Source organism: Mus caroli, unplaced genomic scaffold (genome assembly GCF_978045245.1).
Source record: "Mus caroli unplaced genomic scaffold, Mus_caroli_1 scaffold_11, whole genome shotgun sequence".
NCBI classification, from domain to species: Eukaryota; Metazoa; Chordata; class Mammalia; order Rodentia; family Muridae; genus Mus; species Mus caroli.
Window position 1 is genome coordinate 62,026,951 of NW_028227266.1, and position 21,334 is coordinate 62,048,284.

The 21,334-nt window shown below is 41.8% G+C and overlaps 1 protein-coding gene, 1 non-coding gene and 1 pseudogene across 7 annotated transcripts in view; 1 reads left to right on the top strand and 2 right to left on the bottom strand.

Moving 5' to 3' along the window:
* Positions 1-21,334, bottom strand: part of Iqch (IQ motif containing H) — a 210,309-nt gene that overhangs the window by 14,184 nt on the left and 174,791 nt on the right. For all 6 annotated transcript variants that reach the window (XM_085844697.1, XM_085844696.1, XM_085844698.1 and 3 more), the window contains one exon: positions 8,272-8,394. In XM_085844697.1, the coding sequence (XP_085700823.1) occupies positions 8,272-8,394 (123 nt within the window). The remainder of the gene's footprint in view (positions 1-8,271; positions 8,395-21,334) is intronic.
* On the top strand, positions 5,069-5,209 carry LOC115032092 (U4 spliceosomal RNA). Its single transcript, XR_003837720.1, has one exon. It is a non-coding gene; the product is annotated as a U4 spliceosomal RNA (small nuclear RNA).
* LOC110302008 (dnaJ homolog subfamily C member 17 pseudogene) lies at positions 5,903-6,815 on the bottom strand (annotated as a pseudogene).

Below are 21,334 nucleotides of genomic sequence, written 5' to 3' on the forward strand. Positions count from 1 at the left end.
TAGATGTTCATCAACTCATGAAAGCATAATGAAAATATAGCACATTTACACAATGGAATATTAGTCATCTGTTAATAAAAATGAAATTATGAAATTCACAAGATAAATAGATGAAGCTAGAAAAATATTGTGACTGAGATACCTCAGATTTTAAAACACAAATATGCTATGTATTCTCATATACGCAGATGTTAGCTTTTAAGCCTTTGATAGGCGTGCTATAATCTGTTTAACCGCAGGAGTTATAGAGTAAGGGGCAAGGGGAGAATCTACTAAGGAAGGAGAAAAAGAATATGTAGTTATAGAGAGACAGTGGGAGACTGGAACAGAAGAATTAAACAGTGTGAGGGAGAGAAGAGAAAGGTAAAGAAAGATATGAAAAGGGTCAATTGACACTAAAGGCCATGTGGAAAGCCATATGAAAACCTACTACTGTAGAAGCTTCCTAAAATATATACATAGATAAGAAGAACCTAAATGGAGTCACAAAGTAATAGGTGAAGACAACGCCCCAATTAAACTCTTATGCTACCAAGTAAAACCTCCAGTGCCTGGAATAGGTTACATTGGCCACAGGTAGCCCATGGAAACTTCCAAACATCACAGGCTATTGCCAGGACTATTGGTTTACTACAACCTGACAGTGAGGTCCTATTGCGGAAGACAACACTACATATGTCATCAAACATGGAGAAGTCAAGCTGGTACCTAACGAGAAGCTTCACCCCAGCTAACGTTTCTACTGCATACTACTGGAGGAGAGAAGTCATAGCTCTCAGCTACAATCCCTGTGAACTATAGCAGTGACCTATCCACAAAATATACTGGCAAAATAATGGCACAGATGTTATGGGAGTAAACCAATCACTTTCTGATTCCAGTCCATGAAATGGAACTGATTCTAGTAAAATGGCCAAGAACCTGAGTCTAGATAGGTCATATGCTTAGGAAGACCACTAAAGGAATTCCACTAAAGGAATATACAATGACTCCTGGGAACATACTGATATATCTACAGAACTGTGCCTTACTATGCCATTATCAGAGAAGCATCTTGCAGTGGGTGGGAACTAAACAAGGGACCTACAAATGGACAATGTGACAGACTTGGAGCCAGTCAATCCTAAATGTGTCTTCCTCAAAGCCCTCCCCCTAATATCTCAGGGAGCTATGTGGAAGAGGAGGAGGGGAAGGTCTTAAGAGCCAGAGGCGTTGAATGACACCAATGAAGCACACAACTGGAGTAATGTACATATGAACTTAAGAGACTGGCAGCAAGCATATGGCCTGCACAGGTCATGCTAGACAGGGTCCCAACACCAGGAAAGGCAAGTGGACATCCATCCCTAACTAAGAAGGTATCTGCAATTGATAGCAGCTGGCAAAGGAAACATTTCCAAAGGAATGGAACTGGGTATATTAACCACATCTTGGTAGAGGCCCCATTCCCAGGACTAGATGGTCAATGTAAAATGAACTTTATACTTTATAGACTTTTTGTCTTATTTTGCTTAGTTTAGGCACTTTTGTCTTATCAGTCTTTGTTGTTTTGTTCAAGACAGGGTTTCTCTGTGTAATAAATAGCCTTGGTTGTCCTGGACTCACTTTGTAGACTAGACTGGCCTCGAACTTATGTAGGTCTCTGCCTCTCGAGTTCCGGGATTAAAGGCATGTGCCACCATGCCTGGCTGTCTGTCTTATCAGTCCTTTGTTTGTCTATTTTGATTTTCATTTTTGTGGGGGTTTTGGTGTTTGTTTGCTCGTTTTTAGTATGTTTATTTTTCTTTTGTTTTTGTCTGCTTTTTTTGTTTTGTTTTTTGTTTTTTGTTTTTTTGAACAGGGTTTCTCTGTATAGCCCTGGCTGTCCTGGAACTAACTTTGTAGATCAGGCTGGCCTCGAACTAAGAAATCCACCTGCCTCTGCCTCCTGAGTGCTGGGATTAAAGGTGTGTGCCACCACGCCTGGCTTTTTGTCTGCTTTTTAAAGAGAGATAGAAATGGGAACACAATGTTGGGTGGGTAGGAAAGTGGGGCGACTGGGAAGGGGAAAAGCATGGTCAAAATATATTGCATAAAATGTCTTTCAATAAAAAGGTAAATCAATTTAAAAATGTTTAGTGCAAACATGTAAATATGAAATACAAATCAAAATGACCCTGAGATTCCACCTTATACCAGTCAGAATGGCTAAGATCAAAACCTCAGGTGACAACACATGTTGGAGAAGATGAGGAGAAAGAGGAACACTCCTCCATTGTTGGTGGGATTGCATACTGATACAACCACTCTGGAAATCAATCTGGAGGTTCCTCAGAAAATTGGAAATAGATCTACCTGAAGACCCAACTATACCACTCCTGGGAATATACCCAAAAGATGACCCACCATGCCACAGAAGCACGTGTTCCTCTATGTTCATAGCAGCCTTATTTGTGATAGCCAGAAGCTGGAAACAACCTAGATGTCCCACGACAGAAGAATGGATACAGAAAATGTGGTTCATTTACACAATGGAATGCTACTCAGCTATTAAGAATGAGGACATCTTGACTTTTGCAGGCAAATGGATGGAACTAAAAAATATTATCCTGAGTGAGGTAACTCAGACGCAAAAGAACATCCATGGTATGTACTCACTAATATCTCAATAGTTTTATGCTGATTATGTTGAGATAAAATATTTTAATACATTGGATTTATGTGTATATATTAAAATAAATATATTGCCTTGCCTACTTTTTCACATTTAAAAACTACAGTGAGGCAAATAATGTAAATGATCTCTGTGGCTCACATATTTTACTGGACAATTCTAGGGCTCTATTATTATTAACATGAGTATAGCAAATCACTTCAAATCAGTGGTTTTTACTTCAGAATTTTATTTCTCCTTTTTGTTCAAATAAGTCCATGTCACCTAGCATGTAATACCCAATCAGAAATGTTCATAGACTTCTCAATCCAAGGTTTTATGGGGTATTTATTGATGTTTATCCTTTTTTCTGGGAATTAATACTTAGGCAACAGAGCTTGTCTTCCATGCTTTAAAAGATTGATTTAATCATTGTTTACCTTTTGTGGGTCCTATTTATCAACCATCAGTCCTACTAAGCAGCAATCAGACAGAAGATGGTTTGTTTTGTTCTTATCTATTTTGAAGATTTTATTTTTCTTTTGATCTTCAAAACTAAAAGAGGTTCCCAGGTGTGGTTATTCTTAATGTATCTTTATCATTTGCAGCTGTTTGTGGAATGTGTAATTTGATATAATTCACCACTTTTGGAAAATTATGTCAGTATTTATTTTAAAAGTTTCCTCCCCTCTTGATATACTAAATATATGCATGCTATAGCCTTTTGTTCCACTTTCCACATATCTCCAGTCCCTTTCTGTGTGAGAACTGACACCCTAGGCTATCCTCTGAGGTGCCCCGGCACTTACTGGTGTGTACACACACAGCATAAAGCAACTGCACAGCTCCAGTGTCACTCCGATACACTCACTGCATCCGCACTTCTCTCTTCACACGGCCAGGGGTTTGCTATTTGTTTTCTTGTTTCTGTGCTCCTCTCATTCTCTCAATTGTCGTTGTCTTAGGCCTGTCAGACTTTAGTAGGAGAGCGATAACCTTTGTCTGTTTTTATTGAGTTAATCTTTCTTTATTAAAACATTTGCTAGACTCTATGATCTTTGCTGCACTCATACTATGAGATCCATTCAGAGGTTTTAGTAATTCGTTGTATTCATAAATTTAATTTGATCGTTATTACAAGGCTGAATTTTACTCGTTTGTATTTGGTGTATTTCGCCCATGTGTAAAGTTCAAGGAAAACTCTGTGGTGTTTGTTGTCTCCTTCCACAGTTCCAAGGGTCAGGAGATCAAACTCAAGCTGTCAGGCCTGTGTGGCATGCACCAGTTGAGCCATCTTGCCAGCCCCTTTCAATATATTTTTATACCTCCTTTTAGAAATGTAAAAACTTAGTTTTTCCAGCTTTTCCAAGTTCCTACTTTCTAGAATCTGTTTATTTTCATTTTTGCTACATACTTCCTGATACATTTAGAGGCTCAAAATTTTTGTATTCTTTGACAGAGCAGTCAAGAATGGTCAACATTCAAACAGCATTGATGGGCTGCAGAAGAAATGCGATAGTGGAGTGAAAACACTCATGTGGCCAGCACACGGTAAGTGCTCTACAGGGCTGCCCCACTGTCTATTTCCCATCCTGAGAGAAGTCATGAAGAACACCTGTAGTCCAGGAAGAAGCAAGCAAAGCAGGAAGATCACCATGAATTTAAGACCAAACTAAGCTTCAGAGCAAGACGTTTTTTGTCTCAGAAAATCAAAAATTGAGGGGGTGGGGAGTAAAGGGGAAGGAAAAGAAGAGGAGGAAGAGGAATGGGGGTAGAAAGTTCTTACTAGGGATATATTTCTGCATTAATGCTTAAAGTCAAGAAATATGAGCGCCCACTTCAGAAAAAAATCAGGCAATAATACACCTGGGAAATTTGTAAAATACCAACCTGCTCAGATGACTCTCTCTTCCTTTAGCAGTCTCTTCTCTCTCTCTCTCTCTCTCTCTCTCTCTCTCTCTCTCTCTTTGTGACACACACGCACAAATATATATTGTGTGTTGCCCCTAATCCATATATATGTGTATGTGTACATATGATATATTATCTTTATATATTTATATATGTAATATAAATATATATTTCTAGATTCATAAATATTTATGGTTTTGCTTTCTTTCTGGTTATCCTCTCTGCTTTCTTCAGATGGGTTCTTTAATATCTCCTTTGCTTCTAGTTCTGTTTTTCTTCTTTGTGTTGTTCCATTAATCTGTTGCCCCCAATCCATATTTCACTTCATTCTTTCATCCTTTGTAAGTTATTGGACATGAGCAAACCTGCAGGTGAGTCTGGGGAACCGTGATGGCTGTCTGTGGTACCTCTCTATTCATTCTTTCCCTAGCTTTCCCTAGCAAGGCTACTGACCGTTGCTGGATCACCTTCCTCTGCACAATGTGTCTGCTCCCCTGGACCATAGCAACACGTTTTCCCTGTAAAATCTGCTCTTAGTTGTAGTACCATAGCCAATGAGGTTTATCCTAGGCACAATGATTGCTAATTTAAAACTTTTCCCAATACCCTGCCGTGACAACTTGAAATACACTCAGCACTGGCAATGTTTTACAGTCTCTATAGAGACTGAATTTAAAAAAGAAAAGAAAAAGAAGTGTATCTTATCACTCAAGAAACAAAGGTGTAAATAACTCCTACTGGGCTTTACTTTTTCTCAAAATTATTATAACACTTAATCAAGTGCAAAGCCTTTAATTCAAGAATAAACACATTTCAGGTAGTAGAAAGTGATAAAGTATGTTTTGTTTTTGGGCTTTGCAACATCCCTGCCAAATATGCTGATTTACAAAACATATTCTGTTTTGACACTTTAGAAAAATAAAACAAATAGATTAGCTACCCTGTGGTACATGGGGATGTTTCAGTCTCATCAGTTTGGGACAGAAAACTAATTCTGAAAGGATTGTGTGCAGCAGATGTAACAATTTCAGGTATCAGTTCATTCTGGCTTTGCCATTCTTTCTGCATTTCATCAGATTTAATGTAATCTGCAAATTTAATGTATCAGCTCCATTATATATGTTTGCACCAGCACAGATCAGGCTAACCGAAGGTCCTCATGATCTTGACAGTGCCTTGCCAGCTTGCTGGGGTTGCCAAATGTCATCCTAGGTCTGTTCACAATTCATACTGTGCTTAAAGTTTGAATGGCTTTAAAGGGCCCAAAAGAGTTGACTCTTTTGTTTGTTGGCTTGTTTTTTAAAAAGTTTATTGGTGATGATTCAGAAAGGGTGTGGGGTGGGAAGGCTGGAGCCAGGGCTACGTGGGCCGCCCCTCATCTTCCTGCTGCATCTGGGCGATCAGCTGCTGGCGCTCAGCTGCCTGGCACATGCTCATCATGACGAGACTCTCATAGTCCCTTTCTGACAGCACTGAGCCCTTTGACAGTCCTGGGGGACAGGGATCCACTGTGCTCTGGGGCTGTCCCTCCAACCAGGAAACCTTCAGAGGGTTGTCAGCCAGGCCCACTTCATTTCTGACAGCCAGCTCCGCAACTCTGACAGTTGCAAACTCTACTATGGCATTGCCTGCCTTCTTTCTGGAAAGCACCAGGTTGAGAAACTCCCCATACTTCTGTAAAAGCCTCAGGAGGACATCTCTAGAGTAGCCACCTTGGGACTCATCCTCCTCCTTGCACTTCCACTTTAGCTTTAGTTTGGGGGTTCCTTTGCCTTCAGTATTTTCTGTTCTTCCTCTCGGCCTCTGTTCTCGGTCCTGGCAGATCTGCTCCTGGATCAGCCTCTGCTGCTCTTCCAACTGACGGGAACCCTCTTCTCGAAGTCTAGCAATCTCCTGCTCTAGTGTGGTAGCGCTCCTGTTCTCCTCCTCTTCCTCACTCCCCTGGGCCTGGGCCTGCTGCTCCCTGGCCTCCAGGTCAAGTTTCACTTTCTTCCTGTTCTTGTCAAGTCTCTGGGTCCTCTCTACTGCCTGCTTCTTGGCTTTCCTAACCTTGTCATATGCAGCCCTGGCTGCAGCATCCGTCAGCACTTCCAAGGCCTGGGACAGCTGCTGGAAGAGTTCAGCTGCTCTGGGGTTATCTGGATTTTTGTCTGGGTGGCAGGACAGTGCTTTTTGCCTGTCCACCTTCTTCACCTCTTTGTCTGCCGCCTTCTCCTCAATGCCTAGCAGCTCGTACAGATCCATTTGTAAGAGCTCTTTGGTCCCCGCCATGGTTCTAGTCGAAAGTTGAATTGATACTACAACCAAGAGTTGACTCTTGAAAACAGTATTGGTAATAAAACTGAAAATTCATATACATTAGGACTGTTAATGTGGCTCAGTGGCAGACCGCTTGCTTAAAATTAATATGTATTAAATTATATCTTTACAAATCAAAACATTCAGTTAGGTTGCAACTGTATAATTAGCATGCCATTATTTATGGACAGTGAATTTATTTTTATGTTGTTGATGTGATATGTGGTGTTTGCTCAAATAGATACTGTGTCACATAGAGTCTTAGAACATCCTGGTATGTCAGAAGTTTGAAAATATGTATCCAAGTCAAAGATAGGAGATTATTTCTCCAGAGTAACATGGCTTGCTGGATACAAACTGGAGGTCCTGGTTTAGGAATAGCCTTGCACTTCATATGGCCTATGGAGAAGCTAAGTTAGCGTGGAGCAGCTGCACAGGGGCAAAAATGGGGATACTGCCCCCTCTTTAAAATAATCAGAAATCCTTCTTAAATGAAATTATCATAGATAAACAGCAGAATGATAAGGACTTCATTTTGATGTTCTTTAGCTTGTATTTCAAACAAAACACTTAAGTGACTATATTAGAAACAGGGTCTTTAAGGAGGTGACTAGTTAAATAATGTCATAAGAGTAGAGCCCTGATCCTTTAGAACTGGTGGCCTTATACAAAAGGCTTCACCTCCCATGGTGAGAGAATGAGAGAGGGAGAGGAAGAGAGAGATTACATGTGGGCAATGAATTTGTTTTGATATTGTTGTGATATATTGGGTTTGCTCAAGTAGGCACTGGGTCATGTAGTGTCTGAGAACACCCTAGAATACCAGAGATTGTATGTGTGTGTGTCAGAGTACAGAGTGTGTGTGCTGAGTCTGTCTCTCTGTCTCTCCCTCTCCCCCGGCCCCCGTGTGTGTGTGTGTGTGTGTGTGTGTGTGTGTGTGTGTGTGTGTGTTATAGACATAAGATAAAGACAGTAGTCTACAGATAAACAAATAGGTCCCTTACCAGAAGCCAAATCCACCAGTGGCCTGACCTTGGACTTCCACCCTCCAATTGTGAGGAAACAGTACTTTGTGTTCTACTTGAGAAAACCCAGAGGCTGTTTCTCAGCTAGCATCGGTGGGCAGGCTCTGGAGGCTCGCTCAGGGTGTGTCTGTTGAAGATCAGGAGATCTTCCAGGGCACTTCTAAACCTGGTAACCAGGGCTAGGGCTCTATTATGAGGTTGTGCAAGGCTGAGAGAACTTTCCAGACTAAGACTTGCCCATGTTGTACAGGTTTCTGTCCTGTACAATATCAAACCTTCTTTTGAATACACCCACCCAATCTTAAAAAACATCTCTGTGAAGGAGTAGCAGTTTATTAACCGCTGAGTCCTGCTCATACCTGATGGGTCCAGCCCTAATGAACTATAACTATAACCCCCTCATACCTCAAGGTCATAGCCAATGCCATGGGCCTTACACATCTGGAGGAAAACGTAATAGAAGATTAGTGAGAGGTTGTCATGCTTCAGCTGGGTGGACATCACTGCATAGCGACTGGTTTCTGGTGCCTAGAGAAGCCACAACTGAAAGTTAGACTCGAAAACATTTTAAATCAAAATTTAACTTTACAGTTGTAGATTCACAGAAAAATTACTAGGTAACACAGAAGTGTTTATCCTACCTCAGTTGCACTGCTATTAATATATTACATTGCTTTGGAACATTTGTCATAACTAGGGACCCAAACTGCTACACTGCTATTACCTACCTTAAATTGATACTTTATTTGAATTTCATTAGTTTTTCCCCATTTCCTCTTTCCTGTTTCAGGATCCCTTCTCATATTCAGTGTCATATTATATTCAGTCCTTATGTTCTTATTATATTCAATTTTTCATGTTCCTCTGGGCTTTCACAGTTTTTCAGATTCCCATGTTTTTGATGAACATGATGATCTCGAGGAGTAGTGGTTAGTAATTTCTTAAAATTCCTATTTTTTTCCCTGATGTGTTTCTCATGATTGGACTGCAGTAGTATGTTTTTGAAAGAAAAAGGCCACATATATAAGCCACAGTCTTCATCACCTCAGATCAAGGGTCTCTGTTATTGCATTTTGGATGCTGTTTCCTAAAGGTCACATGTTAAAGGATGAGGAAACCATTAGAAGGTAGTGTTCTGTGGAAGACCCTTAGGTCTTCCTCAAAAGGTATTGTAAGGTTGTTTGTCTATTGTAGTCTCTGTTGCACTCCGTGGGTCACAATGTAAGTAGTTTTGTTCTACTATGAACTTTCTATCATTGCAATCTGTCACCCCCACCAGATGTCCAAGGTAATGGGCCAGTCCGCCAAGGAGTGGAACCTCCAAAGTATAAGCTAAATAACCCCCCTGTCATATAGTTATTATTGTAAAGCCAACCAACACATTATCAGCATTCTATTGATAGGGCTAGCAAGTAGCACTCCCTTACCATAATGTACTTTACAGAAGTAAGTCACATTAGTGTTTCCAAAACTCCCTTTCCTCCAGGGAGCCAATTTTGGAACTAAATACATTTTCTGTTGGGAAACTGCTATTTTTAAATGTTTTTTTTATTAGCAGATGTTAATTGTACATATAAATGGGTTTCACTGTGGTATTTTCATGCATGTACATGATAGATTTCAACTGTGTCACCTATTCTCATCTCTTTTCCTTGCTGTGACCTCCTGCTTCTTCCCAAGTAGCCCTGAACTTTTCATGCCCCTCACTTCGGTTTGCACACCTGTCAGTTGGAGCTGTCCCAGCGACTGGCTAGAGTAGGCTCAGAGAGCTTTGCTTGTATATTTCCTAAAACATTTAAAATTTAATCTGCAAAAACTAAAGAATAAGATGCTAGCAGCTTTGCAGCACACCAATTATAACATGTTCTATTTGTCTTGGACAATCAGCTGTTTCTGTGAGATAACTGGGGGTTTGGAGGCCTGCATACAGAACCATGACTGGTAAAAGAGGAATGTTCCTGACCCAAGTCTTTAACTTAGGGGTACCACAGGTGCTTAGACTTTTGCAATGACTTGAAACAGGAGAGGTCAAAAGAAATAGCTGGCTTTGGTGTTCCTGGAGCTCTGTAGGCAGACCTCAGGCTCCGAGGGACTGAGCTGATCAGTGCCCATCAGAGAATAGATATCATTATTTTTCTGTAAGTCATCCACAGTCTTTCTCCCTGCTCCCTCTTCCTCTCGCTCTTTGGCACATATGTCTAGACTCTACACTCATCTTTTGTAACATGTCTCCCTTCCATGTGACTTTCCAGTCACATTTATATCAAACCTTATATGTCAAACATTCCTGTCAGTACCATTGATAAGGTTGCTTTTCCCCTAACAAATGTTAGGCCTTCAAAGGCTAATGCAGTTTAAGGCATTAGGATTGTCCCATCTCTACTGACTAAGACTTTTTAAAAAATATTTATTTATTTATATTTTATTTTTATTTATTTATTTTTTAATATTTTTATTACATATTTTCCTCAATTACGTTTCCAATGCTATCCCAAAAGTCCCCCATAGCGCCCCCCCACTTCCCTATCCACCCATTCCCATTCTTTTGGCCCTGGCATTCCCCTATATTGGGGCATATAAAGTTTGCAAGTCCAATGGGCCTCTCTTTCCATTGATGGCTGACTAGGCCATCTTTCGATACATATGCAGCTAGAGACAAGAGCTCCGGGGTTCTAGTTAGTACATCATGTTGTTCCAACAATAGGGTTGCAGATCCCTTTAGCTCCTTGGGTACTTACTCTAGCTTCTCCATTGGGAGCCCTGTGATACATCCAATAGCTGACTGTGAACATCCACTCCTGTGTTTGCTAGGCCCCAGCATCGTCTCACAAGAGACAGCTATATTTGGGTCCTTTCAGCAAAATCTTGCTAGTGTATGCAATGGTGTCAGCGTTTAGAAGTTGATTATGGGATGGATCCCTGGATACGGCAGTCTCTAAATGGTCCATCCTTTCATCACCGCTACGAACTTTGTCTCTGTAACTCCTTCCCTGGGTGTTTTGTTCCCAATTCTGAGAAGGTGCACAGTGTCCACACTTTGGTCTTCATTCTTCTTGAGTTTCATGCGTTTAGCAAATTGTATCTTAAATCTTGGGTATCCTAAGTTTTGGGCTAATATCCACTTATCAGTGAATACATATTGTGTGAGTTCTTTTGTGATTGTGTTACTTCACTCAAGATGATGCCCTCCAGGTCCATCCATTTGGCTAGGAATTTCATAAATTCATTCTTTTTAATAGCTGAGTAGTACTCCATTGTGTAAATGTACCATAATTTCTGTATCCATTCCTCTGTTGAGGGACATCTGGGTTCTTTCCAGCTTCTGGCTATTATAAATAGGGCTGCTATGAACATAGTGGAACATGTGTCCTTTTTACCGGTTGGGACATCTTCTGGATATATGCCCAGGAGAGGTATTGCTGGATCCTCCGGTAGTACTATGTCCAATTTTCTGAGGAACCGCCAGACTGATTTCCAGAGTGGTTGTACAAGCTTGCAATCCCACCAACAATGGAGGAGTGTTCCTCTTTCTCCACATCCTCGCCAGCAACTGCTGTCACCTGAATTTTTGATCTTAGCCATTCTGACTGGTGTGAGGTGGAATCTCAGGGTTGTTTTGATTTGCATTTCCCTGATGATTAAGGATGTTGAACATTTTTTCAGGTGTTTCTCTGCCATTCGGTATTCCTCAGGCGAGAATTCTTTGTTCAGTTCTGAGCCCCATTTTTTAATGGGGTTATTTGACTTTCTGGAGTCCACCTTCTTGAGTTCTTTATATATATTGGATATTAGTCCCTTATCTGATTTAGGATAGGTGAAGATCCTTTCCCAATCTGTGGGTGGTTTTTTTGTCTTATTGATGGTGTCTTTAGCCTTGCAGAAGCTTTGTAGTTTCATGAGGTCCCACTTGTCAATTCTCGATCTTACAGCACAAGCCATTACTGTTCTATTCAGGAATTTTTCCCCTGTGCCCATATCTTCAAGGCTTTTCCCCACTTTCTCCTCTATAAGTTTCAGTGTCTCTGGTTTTATGTGAAGTTCCTTGATCCACTTAGACTTGACCTTAGTACAAGGAGATAGGAATGGATCGATTCGCATTCTTCTACATGTTAACAACCAGTTGTGCCAGCACCATTTGTTGAAAATGCTGTCTTTCTTCCACTGGATGTTTTTAGCTCCCTTGTCGAAGATCAAGTGACCGTAGGTGTGTGGGTTCATTTCTGGGTCTTCAATTCTATTCCATTGGTCTATTTGTCTGTCACTATACCAGTACCATGCAGTTTTTATCACAATTGCTCTGTAGTAGAGCTTTAGGTCCGGCATGGTGATTCCACCAGAGGTTCTTTTATCCTTGAGAAGAGTTTTTTGCTATCCTAGGTTTTTTGTTATTCCAGATGAATTTGCAGATTGCACTTTCTAATTCGTTGAAGAATTCATTTGGAATTTTGATGGGGATTGCATTGAATCTGTAGATTGCTTTTGGCAAGATAGCCATTTTTACAATGTTGATCCTGCCAATCCATGAGCATGGGAGATCTTTCCATCTTCTGAGATCTTCTATAATTTCTTTCTTCAGAGACTTGAAGTTTTTATTATACAGATCTTTCACTTCCTTAGTTAGAGTCACGCCAAGATATTTTATATTATTTGTGACTATTGAGAAGGGTGTTGTTTCCCTAATTTCTTTCTCAGCCTGTTTATTCTTTGTGTAGAGAAAGGCCATTGATTTGTTTGAGTTAATTTTATATCCAGCTACTTCACCGAAGCTGTTTATCAGGCTTAGGAGTTCTCTGGTGGAATTTTTAGGGTCACTTATATATACTATCATATCATCTGCAAAAAGTGATATTTTGACTTCATCTTTTCCAATTTGTATCCCTTTGATCTCCTTTTGTTGTCGAATTGCTCTGGCTAGGACTTCAAGTACAATGTTGAATAGGTATGGAGAAAGTGGACAGCCTTGTCTAGTCCCTGATTTTAGAGGGATTGCTTCAAGCTTCTCACCATTTACTTTGATGTTGGCTACTGGTTTGCTGTAGATTGCTTTTATCATGTTTAGGTATGGGCCTTGAATTCCTGATCTTTCCAAGACTTTTATCATGAATGGGTGTTGGATCTTGTCAAATGCTTTTTCCGCATCTAACGAGATGACCATGTGGTTTTTGTCTTTGAGTTTGTTTATATACTGGATTACGTTGATGGATTTCCGTATATTGAACCATCCCTGCATCCCTGGGATGAAACCTACTTGGTCAGGATGGATGATTGTTTTGATGTGTTCTAGGATTCGGTTAGCAAGAATTTTATTGAGGATTTTTGCATCAATATTCATAAGGGATATTGGTCTGAAGTTTTCTATCTTTGTTGGGTCTTTTTGTGGTTTAGGTATCAGAGTAATTGTGGCTTCATAGAATGAGTTGGGTAGAGTACCTTCTGTTTCTATTTTGTGGAATAGTTTGTGAAGAACTGGGATTAGATCTTCTTTGAAGGTCTGATAGAACTCTGCACTAAACCCATCTGGTCCTGGGCTTTTTTTGGTTGGGAGACTATTAATGACTGCTTCTATTTCTTTGGGGGATATAGGGCTGTTTAGATCATTAACCTGATCTTGATTCAACTTTGGTACCTGGTATCTGTCTAGGAACTTCTCCATTTCATCCAGGTTCTCCAGTTTTGTTGAGTATAGCCTTTGGTAGAAGGATCTGATGGTGTTTTGGATGTCTTCAGGATCTGTTGTTATGTCTCCTTTTTCATTTCTGATTTTGTTAATTAGGATGCTTTCCCTGTGCCCTCTAGTGAGTCTGGCTAAGGGTTTATCTATCTTGTTGATTTTCTCAAAGAACCAGCTCCTTGATTGGTTGATTCTTTGAATAGTTTTTCTTGTTTCCACTTGGTTGATTTCACCCCTGAGTTTGATTATTTCCTGCCGTCTACTCCTCTTGGGTGAATTTGCTTCCTTTTGTTCTAGTGCTTTTAGGTGTGTTGTCAAGCTGCTAAAGTGTGCTCTTTCTAGTTTCCTTTTGGAGGCACTCAGAGCTATGAGTTTTCCTCTTAGAAATGCTTTCATTGCGTCCCATAAGTTTGGGTATGTTGTGGCTTCATTTTCATTGAACTCTAAAAAGTCCTTAATTTCTTTCTTTATTCCTTCCTTGACCAAGGTATCATTGAGAAGAGTGTTGTTCAGTTTCCACGTGAAGGTTGGCTTTCTATTATTTATTTTGTTATTGAAGATCAGCCTTAGTCCATGGTGATCTGATAGGATGCATGGGACAATTTCAATGTTTTTGTATCTGTTGAGTCCTGTTTTGTGCCCAATTACGTGGTCAATTTTGGAGAAGGTACCATGAGGTGCTGAGAAGAAGGTGTATCCTTTTGTTTTAGGGTAAAATGTTCTGTAGATATCTGCCAGATCCATTTGATCCATAACTTCTGTTAGTTTCACTGTGTCCCTGTTTAGTTTCTGTTTCCATGATCTGTCCATTGGTGAAAGTGGTGTGTTGAAGTCTCCCACTATTATTGTATGAGGTGCAATGTGTGCTTTGAGATTTACTAAAGTTTCTTTAATGAATGAGGCTGCCTTTGTATTTGGAGCATAGATATTCAGGATTGATAGTTCCTCTTGGAGGATTTTACCTTTGATGAGTATGAAGTGCCCCTCCCTGTCTTTTTTGATGACTTTGGGTTGGAAGTCAATCTTATCTGATATTAGAATGGCTACTCCAGCTTGTTTCTTCAGACCATTTGCTTGGAAAATTGTTTTCCAGCCTTTCATTCTGAGGTAGTGTCTATCTTTTTCTCTGAGATGAGTTTCTTGTAAGCAGCAAAATGTTGGGTCTTGTTTGTGTAGCCAGTTTGTTAGTCTATGTCTTTTTATCGGGGAGTTGAGTCCATTGATATTAAGAGATATTAAGGAAAAGTAATTGTTGTTTCCTGTTATTTTTGTTGTTAAAGTTGGCATTCTGTTCTTGTGGCTGTCTTCTTTTAGGTTTGTTGAGGGATTACCTTCTTGTTGTTTCTAGGGCGTGGTTCCTGTCCTTGTATTGGTTTTTTTCTGTTATTATCCTTTGAAGGGCTGGATTCGTGGAGAGATAATGTGTGAATTTGGCTTTGTCGTGGAATACTTTGGTTTCTCCATCTATGTTAATTGAGAGTTTGGCTGGGTATAGTAGCTTGGGCTGGAATTTGTGTTCTTTTAGTGTCTGTATAACATCTGTCCAGGATCTTCTAGCTTTCATAGTCTCTGGTGAAAAATCTGGTGTAATTCTGATAGGCTTGCCTTTATATGTTACTTGGCCTTTTTCTCTTACTGCTTTTAGTATTCTATCTTTATTTAGTGCATTTGTTGTTCTGATTATTATGTGTCGGGAGGTATTTCTTTTCTGGTCCAGCCTATTTGGAGTTCTGTAGGCTTCTTGTATGTTCATGGGCATCTCTTTCTTTAGATTTGGGAAGTTTTCTTCTATAATTTTGTTGAAGATGTTTGCTGGTCCTTTGAGTTGAAAATCTTCATTCTCATCCACTCCTATTATCCGTAGGTTTGGTCTTCTCATTGTGTCCTGTATTTCCTGGATGTTTTGAGTTAGGATCTTTTTGCATTTTCCATTTTCCTTGATTGTTGTGCCCATGTTCTCTATGGAATCTTCTGCACCTGAGATTCTCTCTTCCATCTCTTGTATTCTGTTGCTGATGCTTGCATCTATGGTTCCAGATTTCTTTCCTAGGGTTTCTATCTCCAGTGTTGCCTCATTTTGGGTTTTCTTTATTGTGTCTACTTCCCTTTTTAGGTCTAGTATGGTTTTGTTCATTTCCATCATCTGATTGGATGTGTTTTCCTGTTTCTCTTTAAGGACTTCTACCAGTTTGGTTGTGTTTTCCTGTTTTTCTTTAAGGACTTGTAACTCTTTAGCCATGTTCTCCTGTAGTTCTTTAAAGTCCTTCTTGATGTCCTCTACCATCATCATGAGATATGCTTTTAAATCCAGGTCTAGTTTTTCAGGTGTGTTGGGGTGCCCTGGACTGGGCGAAGTGGGAGTGCTGGGTCCTGATGATGGTGAGTGGTCTTGGTTTCTGTTAGTAAGATTCTTACCTTTACCTCTCGCCATCTGGTAATCTCTGGAGTTGTTATAGTTGTCTCTGTTCAGAGGTTGTTCTTCTGGGGATTCTGAGTATCCTCTGTCAGCAGACCTGTACAGACTAAGTTCGGCGGAGTCCCGGAGCCAAGATGGCGCTCCCTGCAGGGCAGGTCACTGTTCTCCGGCTGGGAGGGTGTCGGATGTCTGCGGCCCCTAAAGGGTGCTGCCTCAGCGGTTCTGTGGCTCCCGCCTGTCCCAGAAGCTGTCTGCCTCTGTGGTCCTCACTCTGACCTGTACAGACTAAGTTCGGCGGAGTCCCGGAGCCAAGATGGCGCTCCCTGCAGGGCAGGTCACTGTCCTCCGACTGGGAGGGTGCCGGATGTCTGCGGCCCCTAAAGGGTGCTGCCTCAGCAGCTCTGTGGCTCCCGCCTGTCCCAGAAGCCGTCTGCCCCCGTGGTCCCCACTCTGACCTGTAGAGACTAAGCTCGGCGGAGTCCCGGAGCCAAGATGGCGTTCCCTGCAGGGCAGGTCACTGTCCTCCAACTGGGAGGGTGCCGGATGTCTGCGGCCCCAAAAGGGTGCTGCCTCAGCGGCTCTATGGCTCCCGCCTGTCCCAGAAGCTGTCTGCCTCTGTGGTCCTCACTCTAACCTGTAGACTAAGTTCGGCGGAGTCCCGGAGCCAAGATGGCACTCTCTGCAGGGCAGGTCTCTGTCCTCCGGCTGGGAGGGTGCCGGAAGTCTGCGGCCCCAAAAGGGTGCTGCCTCAGCGGCTCTGTGGCTCCCGCCTGTCCCAGAAGCCGTCTGCCCCCGTGGTCCCCACTCTGACCTGTAGAGACTAAGCTTGGCGGAGTCCTGGAGCCAAGATGGCGCTCCCTGCAGGGCAGGTCACTGTCCTCCGACTGGGAGGGTGCCAGATGTCTGCGGCCCCAAAAGGGTGCTGCCTCAGCGGCTCTGTGGCTCCCGCCTGTCCCAGAAGCTGTCTGCCTCTGTGGTCCTCACTCTAACCTGTAGACTAAGTTCGGCGGAGTCCCGGAGCCAAGATGGTACTCTCTGCAGGGCAGGTCTCTGTCCTCCGGCTGGGAGGGTGCCGGAGTTATTTATATTTTAATTTATTTTGGTTTTTTGAGACAGGGTTTCTCTGTGTTGCCCTGGCTGTACTGGAACTCACTCTGTAGACCAGGCTGGCCTCAAACTCAGAAATCTGCCTGCCTCTGCCTCCCAAGCGCTGGGATTTAAGGCATGTGCCACCACTGCCCGGCGACATTTTTATTTTTAAGAGACACGCAAAAACATAAAACATAGACATTTTGCTTATCAGTGGGGTACCATGAAATGTTTGATACATGTATGCATTTCACAATATTTAAATCAAATTAAGCATTTTTAAAATCTCCCCAAACATCACTTCTTTGTGGTAAAAATGTTCAAAAGTTCTTTCTTCTGTTGTTTTTTTTTTTTCATTTTTAATGTGCAGTACATAACTGCTGTCATGTTGTACAATATTGTGGTGAAAAGAGCCAGTTAAGAGTAGCTTCGGCCCAGCTGGCTAGATTTCACCATGCCGGGCCGTGTAATACACCTGCCTTCATAGTGAAGGCCCAGGAGCCGGACTTTGCACATGGATGTGAAGTACAAACACACTGGATTTTACTGTGTTGAACAAGCATGCAATTGTGTGGTAATTACTATGAATTTACAAAATAATTTTTGTTATTTTTGTCATTTAAACTTATGCTACCTTACTATATAAATAAGCACAGCCAATATTATGCCACAGTCAATGAGAGAGGTAGAAAAGTACCTGGAAGGCAGATCACCCTCTATACCGTACTTCTTGAAAAAGTACAACAAAATAGCTCATAGCCCAACAGAATGTGACTGCTGGGTGTCAGTGAGACCAGGGCACTTCTTGGTGAAAACAAACTATTGTCGCCCCATTTCCCAATCCTGAGCGTAAAATGCATGAAGAATCAGAAAAAAAACTAAGGATATGTGATAGATCTCTTAGTTGCAGCTTCTTTTCCATTATTGAAACACCCTAACCCATGACTTTAGTACCCAGGAGCTCTGGAGATGAGGAACAAGCAGAATTTCACCAGGGACAGGACATATGGAGTCAGGAACACTGTGGCTCAAAACCTGTGAGGCCATCGACCATCTGTGTGGTCCTGAACTTCACATTTAACTCCTCAACTTGACAATGTACCACCTAGCACTGTCTGAAATCTGATAATTAGTACATACTATTTTTGTCACTACTCATTTGAAAGGATTTTAGACTATAAATAAATATAATTACCTACACTGTCCCTTTTTCTACTGGTACCACTTGTCTCCTGGAATTCTGACCATCACCACAAGATTTATCGTATTTCCTCAGACCAGTCTCCTATTCAAAAGTCCTCAGAGTTACCTCCTTGCCTTCAAGCTGAAATCCAGAGCCCAGCTTAGCGGGCAGACTCTTAAAGAGTCTCGGTGCACTGCTCTAACCTCTGCCTTCTGCGTCTTCTGAGGGAACCACAGGTCTTTTCAGACATTCTCCCATTTACAACTGGAGGCTTTCCCTTCGTGTCTACTCGCTGACTACCCTAGAAAGGCCAAGTTTCATGTGCCTTTAAGTAGCCTCCTAACCCTACCAGGCTGTCAACTCTCTGGAGCAGTCACTCTCATGACTCCTGGTGACAGCCTTTGGATTTTATTTGTAAAATGTATATTGTGTTCATGATTTAGTAAATAAACTGTTCATTTTTAGAAAAAGATGACTCATGGTTTTAAGTGATTTGATCTTTTCCGTACTCTCTGTTACTTACTCAGCCATCTGGGAAACCTGTACCACGTCTACTCAGGCTTCTTTTTAGACTCTAGAACTCCCTCACACTCACCCAGCCCACCCCGTATCACTGAGCATGGCAGATCTCAGACACATGGAATGGCAGTGGGTAACACATACCAGAAAGCAATTTTGTCCCAGGGACATGGCTGTCCCTCTGAAAAGAGTGTTCTGAAGCTTCAACCAGGCTTCTTCAGGAAGGAACTGAAGCTCTCAGGAACCCAAGCCCTGATTCTGAGCCAATGCAAGGCTGGCTAAACATAGGTTGCAAGTTTGACATCCTGTACATGAAACCTTGGCTTCCCCAAGGTCGCTCAGTAATCTTTAACATGTGCTTACCTTCTCTTAACCCAAGTTTTCATATCTAAAAATAAACGTAATCATTGCTGCCTAACATATCAGGTTATGAACAAATTCAAGTGAAGGTCTTAGCAGAGTATGTGTGGGTTAGGCTTAGTGCACAGGTTAGGCTTGCTGACCTCACCCTAAGCTCTGTGGCAGAGCCAGGCACTGCTCTTCATAAACCTGGAGCTCTTGGCCACTTGTCCCAGTTTTCTCCATGTTTCATGTGTTGGATGAGAGACCTGAATTTAGTTCTCGTTGATTCTTGCTGAGTGTTAACTGATATAGCTTAGTGAGAACTGAAAAAGTCTTAGGTATGGCCTGTCATAACAGTATTACCCCTTCTAGAAGTTTCTGCAACAATAAAAACCATCTAAAGACCTTTTCAAGAAAGATGCGGTATGGAGAGATTGGCCTTTCCTGTTTACTCTCAGGTTGTATTCCTCCTTCTGTCTTCTGCATCGTGTGAGGCTGCCAGCAAGGCTTCCTACACACAGCCCCACTCTCTAGGACCCATAAAATCAATCTGCTCAGGAGACCTTGAGGATTACTTAGCACTTACTTATTTACAGCTAAGGAAACCGAGGCCAGAGCGAAGCTCAGAATTCATGATCCATGACTCCCAGACCAATACTCTTCACTTCAAATTCCCACTGGCTATATCTGGAATGTGTGGGGATCTCAGAAAGTTAGCCTTCCCATGAAAATGAGAAGAAACAGCACACAAACATTATCAGTGCTAGTCTAGTCTTATTAAACTACCTTTCTAAATCACGATCTAACAAGAATGCTTCAAGCTAAATAAAAGAAGCCCAGAATACTCTTTTTCACTGGAGAATATAATTTTGCTTCAGCCACAATTTAAATTGATTTAGTTCTGAGCACAGCGTCTGAAGTGCGGAGCGCATTCTATTTTCACCATGATACTTGTTTTGACAGTGATGCATTTCAGTTGACATAGCTGAAATCCTTATGTAATAAATCTCTGCCTGAAAATTAATCATGTTTATAATATTCTGAGAATTAATAACACCCATTGCTCAAATCATTAACTTAAAAAAGGAGCTTCCAAAATCTGTTCTCGGCAGTAAGGGACCACAAATAAATGAATGTTTGATAAAATAATCCAAGTAGCAGTTTAACAAGCGTAAACTGGAATGTGGCTGCAATAACACAGAACTATTGTTTAAGGGTTGGCAGAGGCTGATGAGGTTCTTATCCCAGTTAGAAAGCAGGCATCCACATGCATAATGAACTGCTCTCTGAATTATTAATGTGTTGCTTATTTAGCCTCATCTGTCTAGAAGATAATGTATCCTAACTCTAATGAGTGATTGGTTTTGTACATAATTACAGTAGCAGCAGTAGTGGGGAAATGTGTGCCTTCAACGAAGGAGTTCTAAAAATAAAGTCATCACATAAACTCTGATGTGGCTGCATTCTATCAAAATCAAACCCGAAGCATTTGAGAATTCATAATAAATTACAGGAGACAGAGTCATTATTAACATCATAATTTAACACAAAGGTTTTACTTAATCATTCATTACAGATCATATCTGTTCAAACACGTATAAATGACTTGGGTTGTTTTAAGATGTTAGCAAAGATGATTTTTTTTTATGGCCACTCAGGAGCTGTGGTCTGGAAGGTCCAAGAAGTCAGGGGAGAGTGAAAGTTGACATTAAGGGTGATTATTTATGCTGATTTTGAAGTTAATTAAAAGTTTAAAAAATGAGACCTGAGACTGCATTAGTTAGGGAAGCAGAAACCGGCCTGAGTAGGACCACAGGCCTCATCCGGCTGGATCAGCGCCGGGGTAGCGGGAGCGCAGGGTTGCCTGACACCTGCCAGCTACCCACGACCCCCGCCGCAGGATTTTGGGACTGCTGGTGAGTGGAACACAGCTTCTGCTCCAATCCAATTGCGCGGGACCTGAGACTGCATTAGTTAGGGAAGCAGAAACCGGCCTGAGTAGGGCCACAGGCCTCACCCGGCCGGATCAGCGCCAGGGTAGCGGGAGCGCAGGGTTGCCTGACACCCGCCAGCTACCCAAGACCCCCGCCGCAGGATTTTGGGACTGCTGGTGAGTGGAACACAGCTTCTGCTCCAGTCCAATCACGCGGGACCTGAGACTGCTCTGGTTGGGGAGAGAGAAATCCGGCCTACATAGGGCCACAACCCTCTTCTGGTCAGAAAAGCACCTGGGCAGCTGGGGCGCAGG